The sequence below is a fragment of the Podarcis filfolensis genome (assembly GCF_964270895.1).
Source record: "Podarcis filfolensis genome assembly, chromosome: 10".
In the NCBI taxonomy this organism is placed as follows: domain Eukaryota; kingdom Metazoa; phylum Chordata; class Lepidosauria; order Squamata; family Lacertidae; genus Podarcis; species Podarcis filfolensis.
Genome location: NC_139612.1, coordinates 65,616,214 through 65,635,947, shown reverse-complemented (window position 1 = coordinate 65,635,947; position 19,734 = coordinate 65,616,214). Strand labels below are relative to the sequence as shown.

The window sequence follows — 19,734 nt, the reverse complement described above, 5'->3', positions numbered from 1 at the left end:
CCCCTTGGATGCAGGTCTATGGCTGAAGCTTTTAGCCCCACTGTACTTTAAGCTGCACAGAATAGCTGCAGTGTAGTGTTGTCAGCAAGAGTTAGTTGCGTCATTAAAGGATCCCTTATCCCCTTTTAATGAAAATATTCCATGTGCGTTGGTAGGCATTGTTCTGTTTACTTCCTCGCAAAACAAAAATGGGATTTTGAGTCGTATTGAAAATCCAAAGTTGCGTTAGTTCAGCATCTCCTCTGCTATTTTTATGCACAGCTACTAGTAGTAGTAGTATTTATTGATATTGGGATGTATCAAATGCTATTAGACCCATTGACATTGATAGGCATGACTTAGGCCCATTAATCTAATTTAGCTGGAAATAATCTTTTATTTATTTGTCCTTTGGGCAACCCATGTTAACTGGAAATGCTGGTTTGTATGTGAAATGGCAACTCCAATCTGCTTCCTGTCTTCCTTCAGTTCATGCTTGGGATCTTTTTCTTTCCGTTCGTAGGCAAACGTTGCAAAATCAGCATCTTTGCCCTGCTAGCTAAGCTTTCGGAATCGAGACAGGATTGGGTTCTTGACATAAGCTCGTTCTGATCAGCTAAACAAGTTGACTGTTCAGTTGTAATCTTTTGATATGGCCTTTGTCCATAGGCTGCTGGTTCTGTAAGCTCCACCCTAGACTAATCTTGTGGATTCTCTCCTCTCCCTCATCAGTTGTGGTTTTCTCTTCCATTTGATAACTTGTCTGCCTGTTGCTGTGTAGGAAACAGTTGTCTATAAATAAATATTGATTGCCTCAATCCTTTGCCAGCGCAGTGTTTTACTTCTAGCATGTATTTACCATAACATGTATTTACCTGTGATGGATTCTAGCAAAGGCAGCAATTAATATCTGGGTGCTGATTATATATTGCATATATACATTATTGATCCTAAACAGATATGGCTGCTTTCATAGTCATCTGATGAAAGCCATAATGCAGATTTTTCAAATTTTATTTATCATGTGACTTTTGGGACATTTTGATATAGAGCACAAAGAGTGAGTTCTCCAGCCTGTTCCCCTGTTTTAGGAGCAGGTTTTCCATTCAAAAAGATCCCCAAAGCAGTGTGAAAAAGCAATAAAATGCAGTTTAAAAAATCAGCAAGATTTAAGCAAGCAAATTTTCAAAATTTGGTTTTAGCACTATATGGTTCATGAATGGGAAGGAAAACTATTCAAGGGCTATCTTGCCTTGATAAAAATCTGTGGCGGGTTTTCCTCTGTTTTTTTCTGGGCATCATCGTAGTGCACTGTTACAGCCGTTCGTTTTCCCCCTTTTATCCAACAGCGTCATCAGCAAAGTGGTGTCGGCACCGGAAGCTAAACCATCGGTCATGGCTCGGCCCAAGACGCCACCGCCTCCACCATCCCCGGCACCAGCTCCTGTCCACGTGACGCCGCCTCCTCCTCCGGTGGTTCTTCCTATGCCTCCTGCTATCATTTCCCCAGCTGCGATTCCACCACCGTCTCCTGCAATGCCTGCTGTGGGAGGCTCCAAGGGTCCCGTTAGGAGTGTGGTGACGGAGACTGTCAGTAATTACGTGGTATGTACATGGATGCTTTTCAGTATAAAATGCGTGTCGATTTCCCTCTTGCAGAATGCTCTCCCCAGGGAGCCTCACCAGGCGCCTTCATTAAACACCTTTAGGAGCCCAGAGAATATGTTCCTCTTCAACCAGGCCTTTGGTTGATTGACATCCGGTGCTAGCTATATATATATATACACACATATGCGCACACACACACACACACACACACACGCACATATATATACACACACACACACACACACACACATATAAATACACACATGCACACACACACGTGTGTGTGTGTGTGTGTGTGTATACATATGTGTATATGTGTATATATATATGTATGTGTGTATATGTGTGTGTGTATATATACACACACACACACACACATAATTTTTATTAAATTTTCTGTTTTACAATTTAGAGTATTCATTTAAATAACCTTAAAATATCAGTGACTTCCCTTCTTCTCTTTCCATGGTTCATTTTGCATAACATAAATCCCCGCATATTTTACATAAGCTAAACCATTCAGTATTCCATTATCACATCCATCAAAACTTATTTACACTGTTGAATTTATCTGAATGCCACCAACGTTTTTGAGTGTACACAATTATTCCCCCCCCCCCAAGTATATTCAATTAATTTTTTTCCCAACCTTTTTAAACGTATATTCTTCTTGTTCTCTTCTTCAATACGTTAGGTCCGCAAGCTGAGCATATTCCATCAGTTTAAGTTGCCATTCTTCTTTAGTTGGGACCTCACTCGTTTACCATTTTGGGACTAACAAAACATGGGAGGGATTTTTGGTTTCTCTTTGTTGTTGTTTTTTAATGTATTTTGTGCTGTTTATATTATAATTTTATGCTGTGGGCTGTCCTGAGGTCTATGGGTATAGGGTGCTATATGAATTATTATTATTATTATTATTATTATTATTATTATTATTATTATTATTATTCCAGTTGGGGGACTCTTTGATAGCATGTCCATAAGTCCACCTGTTTCCAACAAATCATTTCAATATCACATAAATAGTTGTGGAAATGAGACTTAAGAGCTATTAATTTTTATAGCAAACTGAACTCAAATAGCCCGTGCTAAATTTAACTTATTTGTTATGAGACCTACGTGTTCAGGTTTTGATGACCTCCTTCAAAACGATTTATGCCAAGTTTATTAAACATCCTCGTTTTCATGTTTGTAACCTTGCGAATAAAACTTAAAGTGCTATTTTGCTTTGAAGCACTTCCTGGGTTTTAGAAGGGATACACCCTTTATCCCACTTCATTTGGCTTTTGAGTGTTAAGCAATAGCCCATATCGCCTTCTGAATAAAAGAATTTTATGTGCATTGAAAAGATGGTAGTAATCTTTGCTTAAGGACGACAGCAACAAAGAGTCAACAAGAATGTTTATTGTGAATGTTTATTGTGAAACAGGAAACTTTACTGAGGCCTCTTGGTGAATGTCCAAAACAAACTACAGTACATGGGATGTGCATTGCTGATGTTTACTGATAAATCTGAAGGCTGACCAAGCAGCTTTGGCCAATAACCAGATTTCAGCCTTATTCAGGTGGAAGTCCAGCGTTTGCCGTGATAGATTCACCATATTACCCAAACCAGATTTATTTATTTTTCCATCTTGTTTTCAGCACTTGCATCTGCCCTTCGGTCGGTGACAGTTATGGCAGAAATTAAATCTGCTTATATAACCAGAGGCACTTTGTTGGCCTTGAAATAACCAGTGAATATCCAGGTTTTGGGCACTTGGCACCTGCCTCCTTAAAAACCTTAAGAACTCATAGCAGATATGATCATTCACAGATTTGGACATTTATCAGATGTCTGTATGCATGCTTGTGTATAAACCTGTGTGTGTGTATCATTTAAAACTGAATGGTAGAGCAGATATAAACAAGGAAAAGTACACAAGTGTATGACAGAGGATGGAGATTTATATGCCCAAAATATTAATGCACCTGTTTGATTTTGAAATCCTTTTCATAGTTATGAACTTTTAAGTAATGCAAGGCTTATGGGATCTCATTTTTTATTACTTTGCCCTTTTAAGTACCTGTAAGAGAATTCAGATCTCTGCATTTCCAGCTTTTATCACATACTCTCTCACTCTCTTTTTGCAGCAACCATTGGCATTTCTCATAATAAGCACATAAAGGGCGAAAAGCAGATCTGTAGCTCTAAACAGAGTAGGCTTGTGCTGGGAGTCCTGATTGACTGCCTGTGTTTGCGTAATATTCACATTTCACATGTAAACATAATTGCTGTGATGTGTTTAAGAACAAATGTTTAGCCCTCCGGGTTATACACTCAGGATTAGAGCCAGGGCAAGCTAGTTGCACCCATTGAAGATATGCTAGTTATGAATAACTTTTCACATTGGTTTCAGTAGGACCTAAGTGCAGCTAACCTGCTCTGGTTCCAACTTAGAAACACATAAACGCATCACTTAAACACATGCAGCAGAAATACTAAAGACTAAGCAATCCATAAAACGAACCCTGAATGCGTGACTTTTAGGATTTCATGAGGTTTTAGCAAACGACCACAGCCCTTTTTGCTGGGTGCCATATAAATCTGGCTCAGAAAATATCAGACCTCAAAATGAGGTCTAGGCAAATAGATTCAGAGAGAAAGGAAATAGAAAAGAGGAGTGTGAAAGAGAAAGGAAGTTCCCTCCCCATGTCACAGGTAAACAACTGAACCATAGGAGGAGTTACTGATCTTGTATCCAAACAGGAAGTCTGAGGTAGGGATTTAGCTCCAGTTCATGTCTTAATCACAAAGCCACCATCTCCGTCAGTGAGAACTATGGTAGAGGGACTCAAGGCCCACTTTCTAAGCCTTCTCAGGCTGTGAAGCAGGAAGGAAAACCTTGCAAATCAGTTGCTTGTAATTGATCCTAGTTTGCCTTTGGCCAGAAAGGCCCATTTTACCCATGTTTCCGTAACACAACTGGCCAAGCAGGTTAGACACTTCCCCGGCACTCCTGTGGACTACAGTCATTCTGCGCCTGCAGTTTTATGCTTTCCAGCATGTGAGGCTTTCCTCCTTCACTAGCAAACTGCAGTGTAATTTCTGCACGTGATCCAGTAAACTTACAATAATACGCTTCACCGGGGGACCTTTTGCCTTTGAGAAAACTCATCGTAGGTACCCATTCCATACAATCAAAGTTCCTTAAGGTGGATATTGGTTGAGGAGGGACCATAGGCTGAAGGTAGAGGCTGCACAATCCCAGGTAGAAGGCTCTGAGGAAGAAGGAGAAGGAAGGTATTATGCCATTCCAGTTGGAGGAAACAATATCGGGCTAGATCACGGATGGGGGATCTATGGACCTGCAACTCTCATCATCCTCTGATCATTAGACATGCTAGCTAGGGCTGGTGGGACTTGGAGGCACTCCATTGCTGCACTAGAGTGACCAGTGGCCTACTTCAGTATAAGGTGACTTGATTTCATGCAAGGGTTCATTCATTCATTTTATTTTATGTCTCGCCTCCTTTCCATCGTGGAGCCCAAGGTGTCATGCATTGGGGTCTCCCATCTGGGCCCTGACCAGACCTAGAATAAGAATAAGAATAATTTATTACTTGTACCTCACCCATCCAACTGGGTGGCTTCCAGCAGACTGTTAACAACAACAACACATCAGACAATATAAGTTTCCTGGTACAGACCTAAGGCAGACATAGTGGTCGCTTCCTGTTCTTACGTTTACATCCTGCCTTTCCTCTAAGGAACTTGAGTCAGCCCACTTGATTCTGCCCCCTTTTTACTTCCGCAGCAACTCTGCGGTTCGGGGTAGGGTGAGAGGTGAGCAACTAGCCCAAGGTCACCCATCAATCTTTGTTGAGGAGTGTGGATTTAAATTTGTGTCTCCCCAGCACTTAGAGACCCAAGCTGTGGGGTTTTCTTTTTCCAGTGAGAGCACTTGACACCTTTTGCATTTGCATCCATAGAAGCATTTTAAACCCCCCAAGTTATAAAATAAAGCAGCCACGAGGAAGGGTTGGCTGCGTAGCAAAAAGGACGACACAAATCTCTGCGTGTGTTCATAATTATCTGTATCCTTTCTCACACGTGAAGCTTTTCACATAAGTTATGAAGTCATCTAAGTCTACAAAGGGGCGGATTTCATGATTTCTATCAGATATTTATTCAGTTAATACTTGCTTTGTCAACTGTTTTGTAAACCTACGCTATAATTTCATTTATCAGATTTATCGTTATAGAGCTCTATTTATTTTATTTATTTTGTAAAAACAAACTTTTAAAGAGCGATGACATGAGAAGCTCGTTGTACGTGCTATAGAAATTACACATGCTATAGAAATTACAGGAAGCAGCTTGCTATGACAGCTGCAATGTACGGCATGGCTGGAAACGTCATTATTTTGTCATATTCTGAATATGCTTCCATATTGAATGAAATAAGCAGATTCCACCAGCCTGTTTCTGAATGCTGTAAACCTTCTACATCTCTCTCTCTTTTTTCCATTTACCCTTCAGTAAAAGGAGCCACGGCACAAATGTCAAAGGAATGGAAAGTTACTCAGTAACAATTTTTATACCCTTGATCTTATCAGTTAGTTGAGCTGGAAGAGTTTGGCTAATAAGTAATAACACAGCAATACCTGCACCCCAGACTGTATATATTAGGGACACGTCATCAAGATTGTCTTCTGCAGTTTGTGCAGCGCTTGAACCACTGGAATAAACGAATTGAGATTTTTTTTCATTCACTGCGGCAAGCAAATATCAAAGCTATACCCCAAAACAGTTAGTGGTGCCTCTACCCCACCCACCCACCAGTCAGAAATATTTTGCACACATATTGACACACAGGCAGAGATGCGAGATACGGGCATATATGGGTCATGATCTTTTATGGGTAAAGAAGAGCCCCTCCCTGACTTACAGAAGATCCACCACCAAGACCTTCTTTCTCTTTCTTGTTTGCAAAAAGGCAATGTCCCCCTGCACAGCATTCATTACATCTTGTGGGCAGCTTAGCGGTCTCTGCTGGCCTGGATTATGAGATAAAATGGCACGTCACAAGTTTCTACCATTAGCTTTGGGAAGTGAAAGTCCCGTTTTTAGACTTCTAATAATCAGGATATCTTGGGCTGTGTGTGCACTGGGTTTCTACCTTCTTGGAAGTGACATGGAAATACTGCAACTATTTTGGGGTACTTTCTAGTATTCAGGAGGTCTGCACAGGTACCAGATTTCAGCTTCCTGAGTCATGTGGAAGTGCAAAGCCGTTATGTATATGTATATATTGTTGTTGTTGAGTCGTTTAGTTGTGCCCGACTCTTCGTGACCCCATGGACCAGAGCACGCCAGGCACTCCTGTCTTCCACTGCCTCCCACAGTTTGGTCAAACTCATGCTGGTAGCTTCGAAAACGTTGTCCAACCATCTCATCCTCTGTCTTCCCCTTCTCCTTGTGACCTCAGTCTGGAGCAGGAACCGGCAAGCCACTCCAGTATCCCTGCCAAGAAAATTCCATGGACAAAAACAACAGGCATATGTATATATAGAAACAGCTTATAGTAGAGAGGTGTGTGTGTGTGTACACACATTCATAAATTGAGTCATATGTAAATAGAGTGTGGTGGCACATAATCTTCTCTCTGTTGAATAGCTTTGGGAAGTTATTGGCTGCATGAAGTGCCTTTAAAAAAACACACACACCCCTAAGCCATCAACTTTTCCCTGCCTTTTTATCGCAGATCCGAGACGAATGGGGGAACAAGATCTGGATCTGCCCCGGCTGCGAGAAGCCAGATGACGGCAGTGCGATGATAGGCTGCGACGACTGTGACGATTGGTACCACTGGTGAGTGCCTGCCCTTTAAAGTCAAGCTGCAGAATAATTTTTATCTGTCCTTGGCTACCTCTCTCTTTTACAATCTTCCATGCCTTATATGAAGCAGGCAATATTTTCACCTGCTTTTGAATCCAGCCATTCCTGAGGCAGCAGAGGCCAACAGTGTGATGGCTCCAATGTCCCAACCAACTGCTGGTTGACTTTTAAAGAGACCAGATTGTCAGTAGTGACAGAGACGAGAGTTGTGTGCTGGCTGTTTGCCCTATGTGCAGTACTGAACTCCCTGCACACAGGATTGAAGTCAGGATATGAAACTATCTGAACGCTTAGCCAAATCTTAACGAGTTTTTTTCCAACCGCAAAATTAGACCCGCTCCACAAGTTGGGGGACTGGATCAGTTAACTGATATTCTTAATCATCTTGTGCATTTAGAGTTATAACTGATCTGCCCAGAGGGTACAAAAGAAACCCGAAACGTTTTTTTCGCTAACCTGCATCATCCTAAAATAAAAGTATCAGCTGCTCTAAAGTAGGTGGGATTTTTAAAGGAGTTCAAGTGTATTCTGGGGAGTGGGTTGAGGGGGGAGAGGGAAGTGCAACACAGCACAACCAATGAATTTGGGGTCTGAATGGCCAAAATATAATATCCTAAAGAAAATTACATTATTTAATTGCAGGCACACTTTTTGAATATAGCATAGTTGTTATAAAGGACAGCTACAGAACTACTCATAAACTACAATTCAAACAAGGTGCCATAAACTTAGCACATTAATACAGTGACACTGTGCCATTTAAATAACTTTTTTTTATAAGAGAGTACCTTGGGCTGACCTTAATTTTACCCATTCAGTATCTTACTTTATTCATAGCCAAGAAGGGTTTAAAAGGAAAAGGAATAATAGTTCATGAGTTATTAGGTGTATGTGAGAAATTAAGATGGTTATTATGGAACCCAGATATCATCCCTTTATCATAAGCAAAATAATGCATAATGCAGTGCCCAGAGGTTTTAAATAACAGGAGTTATTTATGTCATTGGGTTTTTGATTATCTGTGATTTAATTTGTCTGACCCCTGTTTTAGATTAGTGAGAGGGTCCCTTCCCACAATATAACTGGGTCAGATCTGCAAAACAAGCTTCTGTCAATTCCTTCATTGCAAGGGTTTGGACTACAGTAGATGACCCTAAGAGTCCCGTCCAACTCTTCCATTCTAGGATTAATTGCAAAAGAGTAGAGCTTGCAGCCCTAGTTAAAAACGACAGCTGGTGTTTCACTTATTGGGAACCCTCATTCATTTTCTTACATTTGCCTCTTGTGTTCTCCAACCCACAGGCTTTGCGTCGGAATCACGGCTGCTCCCCCGGAAGAAATGCAGTGGTTCTGCTCCAGGTGTGCCAGCAAAAAGAAAGATAAAAAACACAAGAAGGGGAAACACAGAGCACACTGAATCCACTGGGAAGACCAGTTGGACTGTCGCTGCAGCACTTCAGCCCTGACTCCTTTCGTCGCCATCAAGTTTTGAGGACGTGTGATTCTTGAGAGAATCGGGGACAAACGCACACTGTCCGCCCTGAGCTGGCTTCTTGTCCTTCCCTCCCTGATGCTCCTTCGTCAAACGGTGTTGGCCTAGATCAGGAATTCTCTGCCACGAACTCACCGGCTGAAGAGCCAAGAGAGTCTATGGCCAAAGAGAGCTGTGTTGATCGGCCACGGCTTTGCCGACACTTGTACATATTGCTGCCCTTCTTCCAGCTGCTTCCCCTCCACCACCACCTCTTCAGAGTTCTGTCCTTTCAGAAACAGGAAAGTCTTCCCAGATGTGGGCGGCTGTCCCTTGGGAGCCACTCAAATGATTTTCCCGCAGCTTCCTCTTCCGCATAGCCAGATAATCATTAAAGACACAGGGTGGGGTAGCTTGCTGGTAAATATTTTTCTGACAAGAATATATGAAACCTCTTTTCTTCTCGCTCCTCCTCCTCTTCCTACTGCCCCTCCTTGATTTTTAAGACCTAACCTTAATAAACATGCTTGAGCTTTTTGTGAAATAACTTCTATTTTTTTAAAAGACGGGAAAGTTTCTATGGTGGCCAACTTCCTTCTTTTGTGTTTGTGTGTTTTTGCGCTCCTTGAGCCTCTAATAATGTGATATAGACTCTTGCCCCCTCCTCCCTCCCATTCTGTCCTCTTTGTCACTTGCACATTTCACAGGCGTGTCCAAGTTATTTGCATAAACAGATTTTTCCTCAGGCAGATACTCTTGAGGTTCTGTTATTTTCAAAGATTGCAGCAGGATGGTTTTCATCATTTTTAAGGTACAGCGTAGCATTTTCTAGAATTCCCCAATAATATACTGATGGAGTATGGGGCAGAGCTTAGAAAATGCTTACCAAGATGCACCTACTTTTCAGTGCTGCTTCTCAAGGTATGCTTTAAAGATGCAACCTTCTGGGTTATTCCCATACCTGAAGATACTTGCAGATGTGAGAATGACCGTTGGGTTTAAACAGCAGAATGCATGCACAGTGTTGACAATTCTGAGTGGTGCCTGCATGCTTTCAGTGACCTTGGAGCCAATGCTTGCGAAAGGACAGGGCCTAACACTTCCTTGTATATTCTGGGAAACACGGTCATTTGAACACGGTCATTTAAGCACATATGCAACATTTGAAATGGGTAAATGCCATGCAAAAGCTCCACCGCAGTTCAAAAGAGTGAGGTGCGAAAGAACGGAATGGTGCATGCAGAAGATACGGTTTAGGATAAAGAAGAAACTGAGGATCTGAGGAGGTCCATCTCTTTTCCCTTCAACGCTTCCCAGGGGAAGACCGGTCTTCTTCCAGCCAACTTTACATGTCATTGTGCAGGTCCTCATTTTCCAGAATAAATCAGGGGTCACCACCACAGGCGTGGCTTGAAATGTGTCTCTGGGTGAAGACTCCCCACTACTTATCTCAACCTCCTTCACCTATATCTGCAATCTTTATAGGGCGGGTGGGGAGAGAGATCAAAGTGTACAGTTGCTACCAACCATCTGCCCACAGCCCTGCAATGCCAGGAGGTTGTTCCAGCAACCTCTCAGCTTTCTCTCCAACCTGGAAAGCTGAATGCCACATGCTGTGGCGGATCCACTGTGCGTGAGACCTTCAGCGTGCTGCTTCTCTCTGAACGGCATCTGCTGCCCAAGCTCTGACATATTAGCACGTGCCTCTTTAAAAAGAAATAGCGCACATCTCTCTTTAAAGAAGTTGACACCTGCAGTTTTCAAATACGGCCTGCCAGTTTCCTGTATATAAAGCCCAAATGCCAGAAAGTTCACCAGCTGTACAAAAGAGTTTACCAAATTTAATAGTACCAAAAGAATTTTGAGCTGGGATCACCTCCCTATTTCCAAATTGTTGTGTAAGTCATCAGGCTTGACCGCATTCATATTTGCTTTGAGTCAGCACTGCAGCCACAACTTTTCCTACTTTGGAGCTGTAGTTGTTTTGTGAGCCTTTTTACATTGATCCTTTAAAAAAAAAAGGAAAATGCAGAGTGTTCATGAGGTGTATGTTATCTGTGTCCATTGTCGGAAGGCAGAAAAACTAAGGTTGCCATAAAACTTGTAAACATTGCTGGACATCTCACTGCATTTCTTGAAGAGGTAAATAAACTATTGTAAAAAATGTGAATCCTACCTCCTGCATTGCATTTAAGGAAACTTAAAAGGGAATGTTTATAACTTAACTGCGTTGTTTTTCTATAAGAATCTAGCTTCTCTCTGGGTCGGGAATCTTGGTGCATTCAGTATCACTTGGCATTGGTCCAGCTCCACCATGAAAAGTAAATAAATGCAGTGGTACCTCGGGTTAAGTACTTAATTCCTTTCGGAGGTCCGTACTTAACCTGAAACTGTTCTTAACCTGAAGCACCACTTTAGCTAATGGGGCCTCCTGCTGCCGCAGCACGATTTCTGTTCTCATCCTGAAGCACAGTTCTTAACCCGAGATACTATTTCTGGGTTAGCGGAGTCTGTAACCTGAAGCGTATGTAACCCGAGGTACCACTGTGTATCCCACTTTGGTTCGCAGACTCCATTACCATCACTTCTTGTTGCTTCACGTGTTGTGGCTGCCACAAAAAGTAGGTAGAGTCGAGGACTGGGCAGCCCCAGTCAATAGAGACCAGGTGCAGATTTTGGGTCTGTAGGTCCCCTATTTCTGATGGAGGGATTCCTTTCTTTGGAAAAAAAAATCCCTTCCATTGCAGGAAGGGAACCTTTGCATACAGCCCAAGGAGAAATTTCAACAAATGTATGGCCCCAAAATGGTGCAGAGGGTTTAAACTCAGATGGGAAAAAGAAAAACGGTAAAGAACCCCTGGACAGTTCAGTATGGCTTCCCACAAAGAATCCTGGGAGCTGTAGTTTGCTAAGGGTGCCAAGAGTGGTTAGGGGACTCCCATTGCCTTCACCGATGCTCAAGATGCGGAATGTCCCAGGAACAAGCCAGTGCCACACTCTCATAAAAAGGTAAAAGGTAAAGGACCCCTGGATGGTTAAGTCCAGTCAAAGGCAACTATGGGGTGCAGTACTCATCTCACTTTCAGGCCAAGGGAGCCGGCGTTTGTCCACAGACAGTTTTCTAGGTCATGTGGCCAGCATGACTAAACCGCTTCTGGCACAACAGGACACCGTGACAGAAGCCAGAGCGCGTGGAAATGCCGTTTACCTTCCCGCCACAGCAGTACCTATTTATCTACTTGCACTGGCGTGCTTTCGAACTGCTAGGTTGGCAGAACAAACTCGGATGAGTGCAGGGGCCCTAATACTACATGCACTGGGGCAACACCTGTAAATTCAGGGGGGAAATTCCATTCAGACGCAAAATTTCACCTCCGTTGGACACAAGCAAACATTGGGAAGGGGACATGTTTATGGCAACGTTTGCAAATATATTCATTTGTTACGTTTAGCAGGGAAGTTACACTGAGTGGTATTATTTGTATGCCACTATACTATCAGTGGTTTACAGCAGTGAAACAAAACCATACAATAAAAGCTGTAAAAAGTTAAATGCAGGTTAACCATTGTTTGGAGCATGTCTTCTTAATTGCCTGTACAGGCCTGGCGGACTAGAACAAATTTCAGCAGCTGTTTGAAAGTTAGTACAGAAGGCACCTGCTGAATCTGTGTTGGCAGAGTAGTCCATAGGACTGGGCTGATGACACTAAAGACTCGGATTTTTCTTCTTGTCGAATGAGCCTTTCCAACTTGGGAAATGACCAGTGATGTTCCTGCACGTAATCTCAGTGATCAAGCTGGGATATAAGGGTTCAGGCGATCCCTAAAATGCCCTGGACCTAAGTTCTTCAGGGCTTTGTAAATTAAATCAGGAACCTCAAACCCGTCTCGGTAGGCAGTGGGCAGCTGTTTAAACAATGGCATCACACATTTTCTTTTTAAAAAATATTTTTTGTTTTACATATTTAAAATTATAATCGCACCACAACATACCCGCAGTTAAAAGATTCCTCCTAATCTCTGGACTTCCCACCTTCCCCTCCATAGGTTCTGTTATTAAACCTTTCTCTACTGCATCTTTTTTCAATAATTCATGTTTTTTCTAACTCCGCTGTGTCCATATTTCTCATTACATTACAAGTGTTATTGCAGTCCTGCTAATGTTTTCAACTGCTTACAGTGGTCTTTAAGGTAAATTATTAATTTCCCCCATTCCTTATTAAAGTTTTAGTCTTTCTGGTTCCTGGGCTTTCCGGTCAGTTTTGCCATTTTGGTATAGTCCACCAACTTGATTTGCCATTCTCCTCTGGTAGGGACTTTGTCTTCCTTCCATCTCTGGGCTGACAATATCTGTGCAGCTGTCATTCCATACATAAAAAGTCTTTTCTGCTCCCTTGGAATTTCAGCACCTACAATTCCTAATAAAAAAAAAATGGTGTCACACATTTTCGACAAGATGCCTCCGTCAGTAGCTATCTGGAGCTTCCGAAACAGACCCAAGGGCAGCCCCATGTGGAGCACGTTACAGTAATCCAGCCTCAAGGTTACCAGCGCATGGACTACAGTGATCAGCCTAACCTTGCCCAGGAACTGCCATAATTGGTGAACCACATGCAGCTGGTCAAAAGCACTCATAGCCACAGAGGACACTTGGGCCTCAATTGGCCAAGGTATCTCCAGGAATATCCTCAAGCTACGCACTTGCTCCTTCAGGAATATTGGACCAAGGCCGTTTATACTGGACCCTACTTTGTTGGCTACCACCCTCTGCTCTCCTCGCTTTTTCCATGCCACGAATCCTTTTTTAAAAGCTGCATGGGGAGTAGGGGGGCCTTTTAGAAGCCATTGGACTATCTATACCCCTGTTGTGAACCGCCCTGTGATCTTCGGATGAAGGGCAGCATGCAAATTCAATAAATAAAAATGAAATCCATGGTCACTGGCCATGCTGGCTGGAAGGTCTGGCCCTTCCACTTGTCAGAGTGAGGCAGTTGGTGAGAGGTGAGCAGAGTTCTGGGTGCCATCCCAACAGTCTCACACCCCATAAACTAGCCTGCTGCTCTGGTGTGTATTTGCAGGAGAATGTCCAATTGCTAGTATCAAAGGAAGGGTGAGCTACCAGTCTGGGCTGCTTTTGTCCACGGAACTGGAAGAAGAAGCACATTCTTGTTCTTTGCCTTAGATGACAAAATGCCCTGATTCCAATGCCACCTGGTTCCCCATTCCTGCTGCAAAGGGGGGAAAGTGATCATCTGAACCCACCATAAGATCACGGGGAGAAGGCCACAAACTTCTCCATCGCAACTTTTTCATGGAGAGGCATTTGTGCAGAGCTGAGCGTCAGGCACTTAACCAGAAGGTGTAATGCAGGCATTCTTTTGCAGAGATAATCTTCCTTTGGAACACTGTAGAGCTGAGAATATAATTTCTGTGGGTGACAAAGTGTTTTCTTTCTCTTCTCCCCCCCCCCAAAAAAAACCCCGCTCTGGAAGGTGTCTGCCACTAAGTACAGTGGGGATCTTTATCATCCCCTGCCTGATTTGTGATTCCAAATGTCCTGGGGAGAAAAGAGAATCGGAGAGTATCAGAACCTCCCCAGTTTGCCCGAGCTTTCGAGAGATAAAATATAGTGCATTACCCTTCTGTATCACCTAAACCTCTTTTGTTCCCTTTTGAATAGGACGATTAAACAAAGGCCGACTAACCAAATTAAAGTATAAAATGAACGCTGAGATATGGAGACCTTGCCAGCAAGAATGTTAATGAATGAAGTTCACTGAAGCCATGCTGGCTAAGTTTTCAATACTAATAGTTTTATGCGCAATCTTTAGATCGCCGTGGGGTATTTTCCCTCCCTCCCTCTCTCTCTGTTCAGAAGTTTTTAAAAGTCTAAAAGTGGATGCATTTCCGTGCCTGCAGAACGAAGCAGATAATGTTCTGAATAACGTCTCTCTCTCTCTTAACAAATGGTGTCAGTCACTCTCTCTTTAGGAAACGATCTTGATTTAATGCAATTGAGGGGGTAGGGAGCCTTGGGTCTGTTTGCCATCTCCAAGGCATGAAGCAACTGTTGAGCCATGTGCTCAGCAAATCAGATGTCGTAAAGTGCAGCCTGGCAGATTGCTAGCCAGATGGGTGCGAGGTGGAGTCTTGAAAAGACCATCACAATTCTTCCCTCAGCTCTCGGCATCCAATATTTCCTTGATTAGTAGTATCTATAACCTGTTCCTCTGCCCACAAGCTCTCATGGCAGCACACAACTCGTTAAAACGCAGCCACCACCTTGGATGGCTTTAGAATTAGACAAATTTGTGGAGGAGAAGACTTTTAATGGTTACTAGTCATGATGGGCCTGTTGTTTTTGTCCATGGAATTTTCTTGGCAGGGATACTGGAGTGGCTTGCCAGTTCCTGCTCCAGGTGGATCATGTTTAGTCAAAACTCTCCACTATGACCTGTCCGTCTTGGGTGGCCCTGCAGGGCATAGCTCATAGCTTCTCTGAGTTATTTAAGCCCCTTCGCCATGACAAGGCAGTGATCCATGAGGAGGACCTTGCTGACAAAGGTCCGTATAGTTAAAGCTATGGTTTTCCCAGTAGTGATGTATGGAAGTGAGAGCTGGACCATAAAGAAGGTTGATTGCTGAAGAATGGATGCTTTTGAATTATGGTGCTGGAGGAGACTCTTGAGAGTCCCATGGACTGCAAGAAGATCAAACCTCTCCATTCTGAAGGAAATCAGCCCTGAGTGCTCACTGGAAGGACAGATCGTGAAGCTGAGGCTCCAATACTTTGGCCACCTCATGAGAAGAGAAGACTCCCTGGAAAAGACCCTGATGTTGGGAAAGATTGAGGGCCAAGGAGAAGGGGACAACAGAGGATGAGATGGTTGGACAGTGTTCTCGAAGCTACTAACATGAGTTTGACCAAACTGCGGGAGGCAGTGGAAGGCAGGTGTGCCTGGCATGCTCTGGTCCATGGGGTCACAAAGAGTCGGACACGACTAAATGACTAAACAACAACAACAGTCACAATGGGCATGTTCTACTAGAGGTAGCTGCTAGTAGGAAGAGTGCTCTTGCACCCAGGTCCGGCTTTCAGGCTTCCCATAAGTATCTGGTTGGCCACTGTGGGAAAAGGATGCTGGACTAGATGCGTCATCATTGGTCTAATCCAACCATGGGGAGTCGGGGAGCAAAAGAGAAGGCAAGTTGCACTACATCCATGGCCATGGAAGTGAGAAGGGCAGGCACTGAGGAGGAAAAGTGGTGGTTTAAACAACAGCAGATATTTGAATAAAGCAGGGAGGGGGGCGGAGAACTGAAAAGAAAATGGCACCCTGATTTCATGCAGATCCAGGATTGTCATGTGGCTCTACAGATCCTCCAATCCGGGCTGCACTCTGACTTCATGCAAATGCAGAATTATTGTCATGGTGCTGCAGATCCTCCAACGGGAGCTGTGTGATGACAGCCTTACATTTGTATATATATAGGAAGATACACATCTACATTACACACACACAATCCGTATGTTCACACAGAGAGAAGAAAGCGAGAGAAGCACCAACCAGAAGAGTGACACTGTATGTTGTGTTCTTGGGACAGGGGCTGGTGTACAATCAGCACAGATCAGAACATCTCATACGCTACATGCCCACAAATTAAATCAGTGGTTTCTCTTCTCCTGCCTGTTCACATCAGGTGTGCTAGTGACATCTTCACGATACCCAGGGCTTCTTTTTTTGCAGCTGGAGCTCACAGGAGCTCAGCTCTAGCACGTCTCTTTAAAAAAAAAAAAATTATTAAGTTTCCCATTTTAACAATCCAATCAAATCACATTTAATGTTCCAAATTATACAAATACATATCAAATAGTCCAAATATTCTGCCTAAATTATAATTTTTTTTTGTTGGGACTTCCCATGCTTCAAGTTTGGGGGGGGGGGGCTCTGATCATCTCATATCTCTGAAGAAGAAGAGTTTGAATTTGATATCCCGCCTTTCACTCCCTTTAAGGAGTCTCAAAGTGGCTAACATTCTCCTTTCCCTTCCTCCCCCACAACAAACACTCTATGAGGTGAGTGGGGCTGAGAGACTTCAGAGCAGTGTGACTGGCCCAAGGTCACCCAGCAGCTGCATGTGGAGGAGCGGGGAAGAGAACCTGGTTCTCCAGATTACGAGTCCACCGCTCTTAACCACTACACCACACTGGCTCTGCTGCCTTGAATAGCTCAGGGAAGAAGAAGAAGAGAGTTTGGATTTTATATCCCGCGGTATATAGATGCCTTATTGTAGCTTTCATCAACCTAGTGCGCTGAGTGGAGTAGCTGTGCCCTTGTGCCCCTGAAGGACCAGGTGTGCAGGCTGGGAACACGGCCCTCATATTTCTGGCTACTGCCTGCACCTCAGCAACTGTCTCACTCTACTTCATCATAGGGCCGGCCCTGCATGCATGGCAGATGCACTGCCGCAGAACCATAGCCCTTCCTAAAGTCGAGACATCCCTCACTTCCTCTTTCATTGAAGTGGCACCTTCTCGGCCCCGGATCCCAGAAACCCGGAAGTAGCAGAAGAAAACAAGGAGGAAGAGGAGGTGCATTTTCTCCAGGCAGTTGCATCACGATCTCTTCCTTGCATGAGAGATGCTTATCAACCAATATGTTAATGGTAGCAATTTGTGGTCTTCGGGGAACGAAGAGCACTCTCTGGCAACTGCCAGCTCCATGGAAGACTCTTTAATTAGTAGTTGCGTTTGCTTCTAACCTAGATTAAAGAGAGTTGCCCGGATTAGGGAGGGAGCAAGGAAATGGGTTGTAGGCCGTCTTTGCTGAACCAAAGCCAGGATTAAGTCGGTGAAGAAGCTGGGTCAACAAATGGAAGACATCTCGCTGGCTCCGCCACTGCTATTATTGGCCCTTCTTCTACCCCATCCGGATGATTTACGAGCTGGCCTCTGGCTCCTCATCACCATCCTTGTTATCTGCTGCAGGTTATAAAATGTCTGAGCAGTGATTGCTCATGGATTCAGGCAGTCACGCTGCCCGCTCTGCTCCAAATCCCTCCACACAAAGTCTAACTTCTCTGGGTAGCATTAAGGTTCGTTCCTAGCTGGAAACATAGTTTGTGTCAGTCTAACTGGCTCCAGGGCTGTCTTTACAAGGGTGCAAGGGGTGCGGGGCACCTGGGTGCTGAACTCTGGGGGGCGCCCGGCGCTGAAGCCGCCTAAGCTCTTAACTACCTACCTGTTATAATAAATAATAATAATAAATTTTTATTTATACCCTGCCCTTCCCGGTTCAGAAAACCGGGTTCAGGGTTGCTAACAACAAATCTAAAACACTTAATTGATGCAACAAAAAACAGCATAAAATACAGTATAAAAAGTGAATAGCAATAAATTCAGAATTCAAAAATCAATTTAGGGAGGAAATCCATCCAACCAGGGCTAGCTGGCTAAATTAGTCCTGTTTGGGCCAGTGAGGAGACCAGGGGAGAATTAGCTGTGGGATCCCAGAGTGGGTAATCTTCATAAAAAGGGGAGGAGGGGGAATGAAGGGGAATAAAAGATCAGGCTAAGTTCAAATTCAAAGCCAGGTGGAATAGCTCTGCCTTACAGGCCCTGCGGAAGGAAGTTAAATTGTTATGAAATAATGAATAATTTTGATCAAGCTTGAAAAACAAAATACAGTGGTACCTCGGGTTACATACGCTTCAGGTTACATACGCTTCAGGTTACAGACTCTGCTAACCCAGAAATAGTACCTCGGGTTATGAACTTTGCTTCAGGATGAGAACAGAAATCGTGCTCTGGCGGTGCGGCAGCAGCAGGAGGCCCCATTAGCTAAAGTGGTGCTTCAGGTTAAGAACAGTTTCAGGTTAAGAACAGACCTCCAGGACAAATTAAGTACTTAACCCGAGGTGCCACTGTACATATATACCTATGTATTACTGAAATGTCTTGACTTTGTGCGCTTATTTACCAAAGACGCACCGCACCAGCAGCGGCGCTTGTCATTCACAACGGTGGCGCTTGTCAGACTCAACGATTTGGGGGCACTGGGCGGATTTTTGCACCCCGGCGGCACATATGCTGAAGACTTCTGTGACTGGCTCACATTGACCCTGTCTTACCTTTGACTCTTGTATGACCGTGGCGTGAACAGGAAGGGAGAAGGTTCTTGTGCTTGAATCCTGCTTGTACATTTCCCACAGGCATCTGGTGAAGACCAGTGAGGACAGGATGTTGGACTAGATGGGCCATTGGCCTGATCCAGAAGGATCTAACGCTCTTATGTATGTACCTTGATGGCATTCTCTGAATTGGGGATTATAATCCACGTAACCATGGCCCTGATCAATGGATAATTGCATTGATCACATGGTGACTCACAGCAAAATACCTGTTTAATCTTTGAATCAAGACTTATAGTTCAGTGGGGAAGGACACCTCCCCCATTAGCAGCTTCATGTAGGTACAGAATTTTAGAGTTGAAAGCAGGTGCACCCCAACGCAACGTGGTTTAGTGGGAAGGTGCCCCAGGCTGACCAGTGCGGCCTGGTGTGCAAATGTAGAAGAGGAAGGAGAAGAGTTTGGATCTGATATCCCGCTTTATCACTACCCTAAGGAGTCTCAAAGCGGCTCACATTCTCCTTTCCCTTCCTCCCCCACAACAAACACTCTGTGAGGTGAGTGGGGCTGAGAGACTTCAGAGAAGTGTGACTGGCCCAAGGTCACCCAGCAGCTGCATGTGGAGGAGCGGAGACGCGAACCCAGTTCACCAGATTACGAGTC

At 43.9% G+C, this 19,734-nt stretch overlaps 1 protein-coding gene and 1 long non-coding RNA gene across 6 annotated transcripts in view; one reads left to right on the top strand and one right to left on the bottom strand.

The window, feature by feature from the left end:
- The window catches only part of TAF3 (TATA-box binding protein associated factor 3), a 140,342-nt gene extending 129,230 nt beyond the window's left edge, over positions 1-11,112 (top strand). For 2 of the 3 annotated variants that reach the window (XM_083572631.1, XM_083572632.1), the window contains exons 5-7: positions 1,329-1,584; positions 7,338-7,444; positions 8,774-11,112. In XM_083572631.1, the coding sequence (XP_083428757.1) occupies positions 1,329-1,584; positions 7,338-7,444; positions 8,774-8,888 (478 nt within the window). In that variant the 3' untranslated portion in view covers positions 8,889-11,112. The remainder of the gene's footprint in view (positions 1-1,328; positions 1,585-7,337; positions 7,445-8,773) is intronic. The other variant, XR_014538747.1, reaches the window with a different exon arrangement.
- Positions 1,910-19,285, bottom strand: LOC310743143. Of its 3 annotated transcripts, none has more exons than XR_014538808.1 (2): positions 19,074-19,285; positions 1,910-7,096 (listed from the first exon to the last, which is right to left on the bottom strand). It is a non-coding gene; the product is annotated as an uncharacterized lncRNA (long non-coding RNA). The 3 variants fall into 3 exon arrangements; XR_014538809.1 differs by having other exon boundaries at positions 1,910-6,630; XR_014538810.1 differs by lacking the exon at positions 19,074-19,285 and adding an exon at positions 8,745-8,884.
- Positions 19,286-19,734: the final 449 nt, after the last annotated feature.